Source organism: Etheostoma spectabile, chromosome 3 (assembly GCF_008692095.1).
Source record: "Etheostoma spectabile isolate EspeVRDwgs_2016 chromosome 3, UIUC_Espe_1.0, whole genome shotgun sequence".
NCBI classification, from domain to species: Eukaryota; Metazoa; Chordata; class Actinopteri; order Perciformes; family Percidae; genus Etheostoma; species Etheostoma spectabile.
The window spans coordinates 26,133,875-26,138,881 of NC_045735.1; the positions used below are offsets into that span (position 1 = coordinate 26,133,875).

A 5,007-nucleotide genomic window follows, 5' to 3' on the forward strand; every position below is an offset into this window, starting at 1 on the left:
TGCGGGGGCTTCTAGCTGATAGCTTTGCTTCACACAGCCTTCTTCTGATCCTAACAGAACTCACAGGAAACTTTAAGTCTTCTTTGATTTTCCTGGAGCTGATCATTGGTTGAGCCATTGCCATTTTGGCCATTCTTCCATCCATTTGACAGTTGACTGTTTTTCTCATGTCGTTGAAGTCTTTTTGGCTGAGCAGCCTATACTTTTCTGCACTTCTTTATATGTTTTCCCCTCGCCAATCAACTTTTTAATCAAAGTCCCCTGTTCCTCAGAGCAATGTCTGGAACGACCCATTGTGCTGAGTATTTCAGTGTGAAATGCACTATAACCAGCCTGCACAACATTTGCTTCCTTCCTTCCTTCCTTAAATATGGGCCATAATTGACACCTGTTTCTTCAGAGTCAATCACCTCAAAATTGAACACAACATTGCTATTATTTTGAACATGCCCCTTTTAATTACAGTTACACAGAATGGGCAGCATGCATGTCATAACTGTTGGGTCTGTTGGTTTTCTGTGAATCTACACTTACTAGTAAATTATTTGCCATGTAGCAAATCTCCACCACAAACTCAAAATTGTGTGCTACGCTCACCAGGCAGCTGTCCTCTTACTGTCTCCGTGTTTCTCTTGCTTTTATAAACTAAAAGTAAATCGGTACTCAATGTATGTCTCATGAGAGAGGAGCCACCGGTCAGGATTCTGCAGTCACATCTCTTCTATGCTTCTGGCTCTTTGTTTAGGATTTCATTTCAAAGAGACGTTTAGAAGATTTTATTAATAATTTCACTTCAATGGGATTTTTTTTGTTTTCCCTCCTTGCTCTTTTTAAATCTGCTGGCTCGCCCTGCAGGTATGTTGTAGAGAGAGGATGCACATATGTGGGATGATTTGCATTTAGACATCCCATGGCCTGTGTCTGTGCTGCACACATCATAAATGGAAAATGCTGTAAACGTATTATTGTGAGACTGTATTAAGATTATAGATTAACTATATATGCAGCACATTAATACACTGTGGATCTTTTCCTTTAACTATTTAAATACCATACATATCCATACTCCTTATTTTTCTTTATATATATTTCTACTTGATATTTATACTATTGGTGCAACTGCAACACAGAATTTCCCTTTGGGGAAAGTATTTTTGATTCTGATTAAAAGTTATGTTTTTTTAAAAGGTTTTTTGGGGCTTTTCCACCTTTTAATCTTTGACAGGTCAGTTAGGGGAAAGAGGGAAGACATGCAGGAAATCATCACAGGTCAGATTCAACCTTAGACCTCTGCATCGAGGCATCAACCTCTCACTACGTGTGCGCCTGTTCTACCACTGATCCAACCTGGCCACAAGCTAAAAGGTTTTTAGCTGATATCTAAGATATAAGCAGAATCCTAAAAACATGAAAGAGCAACATCATTAACATATTTTAAATGCATACACTAAAGCTACACTTTTTGTTGTATTGGGTTATTTAAGCATCAACTTTTGAAATACAATATTCACCCAAACACTTCAACTCTCTGTATATATTCATGATAATAGATCAATTTAACATTCACTGACAGCCATAGTTTCATGCTTCGCCAAGTCACACTATTATTTAGGACAGACTCATGGATTGATGTTCCAATGAAAACCAGGCACTCGTGGTCAGATTCCTGATAGGCTACCTGAGGGGAGAAGTCTGTCTTCATTGATGAAACCTACATCTCCCAGCTCAGCCAATTGCATTAGCAGGCTCCCCCACGCTGGGTAAGCTGAGTGGCTGGAGCCAAAGGCTTTTCTATTGCCCCTCATGTCCTCTAGTAACTAACGAGCTTAACTCCAGTGTCTCTAATCTATATTCTGTGAGCGTAGAAGGTGCTAAACAACTGTATGTTAACTCAAACATTAATTGGTTCCTGTGTATCTCTCAAGAGCAATGAACATTTATAATCAAATCCTTATTTTATGCTGACATTTTACCACTAGATTTCTGTAGAATTCGAAAGATGAAAAGATGCATGAAAGACACTAACAACACTGTAAATCATGACTTAATCAGCCAAAGAAGAGCATGTCTAGGATTTGCTTGTGAGAGGAAGAAATTGTATTATGATTATATATTTCTCTTTTGTGCACTGGTTCAAATCCATTTCATCGTCTAATTTTGAAATCTTTGAAATTTTGCTTAAACCTCACACAATACACAGCAATATCTGTTTCCATGGATATAAATATATTTTGTATAAACTTTGCCTGCTGTGTTGACCTTGATTTCCATTCATTAATTTCTATAGTGATGATGTGAAATGCCCCTGAAGATTCTGGCTATACCAACCCCTGCTAGCACAGTGCTTAAGGAGTTCTGCTTACAGAGTTAAATTGCACCTTTTTAGTGTAAATCTGTGACCAACCAAACGAAAAAGCATCTTTTATCTCCTTCCAAATGCCCTTATTGTATTTCCTGAAGGTACTTTTTCTGCGGGTAAACTTTAAAGCTGTTTTCTGATCCTTTTTCTGTGAATAGTTTACTGCAAGCTATTACATTAGCTTTCTAAAGCTAAGATGTTGCCTATAGAAAGAGAATTAACTGGTAATTTACTGTTGGGCTAATGTTATGCATTTTACATTTTAAGTTTTTTTTTTTTAGGTTTAGTTTATTGATTGAGGTACTTTGTTCATTCATTGGTGATTCTTTGTTTCTTCCTGGAATTAACCACACTGGAACTAATTTGACAGTTACAGTCAGGTTATGCTAGACTAGGACTAGTTTTCTAGAAATAGTAAGGCAAAGTGTGTGTAGTTGTTTTGACCGGCCAGACTCAAATGCAGGGCGATTATAGAAATGGGCTTAATTGCCCAATAATTTACATATGGGGATAAAAGCACACCTATTAACTATCTTCTCTGTAAGGCATTCATAGTGTTGTACTTAACTGTAAACCCAAAAAGTGACATTTAGTTGATAAAAAAGAGCTGGAACCCTTTCATTTGGGACATCACAGATATTGTTGGACACAGCAAGACAAATTGTTTTTAAGTTTGGCATCACTATTACTGAATTTTTGAAGTTGTCCAAGACTCTTTTCAGAGTTTTACAGTTGCTAACAGTGAAATCCACAAAGGCCAACTGCTGCATTCAAGCTCTACTGGAAGCGTGTTAAACTCAACTGCATAGCTGTGGTCCTGCACACATAGTGAGAAAAAAAGAATCACAGTGTTATAAGTACATTATGTTCTTTCACTCATGACCTAAACATGAATGAGGTGATGTGAAAATAATAGAAATAGACAGCTTTTCATATTTTATATTATTCCATTGTAATGATTGAAGATCTAAGTCAGAAATTCAGAGCATGAATTGAAGTCACAGTCAATGATCATTCATTCTTCCAGACCGCCAGAACAAAACAGTTTCTTTCTCTGTAAAGGAACTATTATATAGGCTATATATGCATTAAATTGTTAAATGTTTGATAATAATTAAATGTAAACCATTTTTCCATTATTTTCCATTATCACATTATGATATTTTGATGCAATATGTCATTTTTATTGATTAAAAAGAGCATTTGTTTTTCTCTAACCCAATGAAAGACATTTTCAGTAAACAGTCGATCACAGTGGCTCAATATAACTGTCAAGCCAAGAATGCATGCATTATATGAAACCAGTATTAACGGGCTATCAATCTCAAACTGGGATACAAAGAGTATTGACTTGTTGCCACTGAGGGTAAATAAAGGGATCAGAGCATCTTTTCTATTTGGTGATGGTGTTTATTTTCAGTGAATGATAATAGACTGCTCATGGTTAAGTGTGAAATTTGACTGCAACAGCTGTGTCACCTATGAGAGGTGTGAATTGTATTGCTCCTCATCTAGTCTGGCCCGTACCGGCTGATAAGACTGCCCGCCTCTGCTCTACGGTTAATATGATTGACTGCTCCACTGTCTGTCGACTAATGTATTTGTCGGCAGCTATTTTGGTGAAGACGTGATCAGTTTAATTGGCGATGGTTCCTCCTTGGTCAGGGTAGGATCAAGTCACCTCCTGGGCGCAGACAGCCACAGCAGGCCTGTGGTGGAGCTGCCGAGTGGAGCAGCCAGATTGCCCGGCGACGGTAGGCCAGCCACACCAGCAGCAGCATCACTGTGACAAGAGAGAAGCCAACCACCAGGCTGACGATGACCAGAACCAAGTCCAGCTCTGATGGATCTGAAAATCACAACGGAGGAGGCATCTGACTTGAGGCTACAGCCGAGATTTATTCATGCCCTATCCTCATGAATAAAAGATCTGTTTCAATTTGGCGCCAGGGCCGAGAAGATGCGCTTGTCGAGCAGCTTTCCATGATAAACCTTTTGATAGCTATATACACAAAGAGGAACTTATATGTCTCCTTCGCCAATGCTATTGATAAATGGCATGGCCATCTCTCATTTCCTGTCTTGCAGCATCTCACATGCACACTGTGTTATCTCAGAACAAATGTTTTTGTTTTAAGGCACAGTTAATAATTACCTATCTCCCCTGGGAAGGTAGAATTGTTCACTTCTTTCAACATGGGACCAAATGATATTCGATTCCTGAGATTGGTAACAACAGCCTCTGGACCCTCTAAGGAAAATGCACTCCTCTGCTGAAGGCACTGCTGTAAAACGACAAAGGAAACATGTAGCATGTGAGTATGAAAAATGACAGTTAGGGAATGAACGTTTTGGGAAGAAGGATGGCATTCCTGTTAATCATCAAAAATAACTGGAACAATGCACAGAAATAGTAACTAAAATAATACAGCTGTACATCTGATAATTATGTCTAAAAACCTGTTTTCCCAAGTGGTAGTTTTTTATTTTTAATGGAAGGGTAGGAACAGAAATGTCTTTTTCAAATAGAGAGCCGGAAATAACCGTTTAACTTAAAAGCTACAGTCTTTCTTTAAATCTTAGCGGCCCAATCTTTGTTGGAGCACTTCAAACAAGGTAGATGAGATACAGTAGCTCATATGTGTAAA

The 5,007-nt window shown here is 38.2% G+C and overlaps 1 protein-coding gene across 1 annotated transcript in view; it reads right to left on the reverse strand.

Annotated features, from left to right (window-relative positions):
- Window positions 1-3,572: 3,572 nt before the first annotated feature.
- Window positions 3,573-5,007, reverse strand: part of LOC116680318 (uromodulin-like 1) — a 4,388-nt gene continuing 2,953 nt past the window's right edge. Inside the window, exons 3-4 of the mRNA XM_032509453.1 lie at window positions 4,515-4,644; window positions 3,573-4,208 (exon numbers count right to left, since the gene is read on the reverse strand). Coding sequence (XP_032365344.1) covers window positions 4,021-4,208; window positions 4,515-4,644 — 318 coding nt within the window. The 3' untranslated portion in view covers window positions 3,573-4,020. The remainder of the gene's footprint in view (window positions 4,209-4,514; window positions 4,645-5,007) is intronic.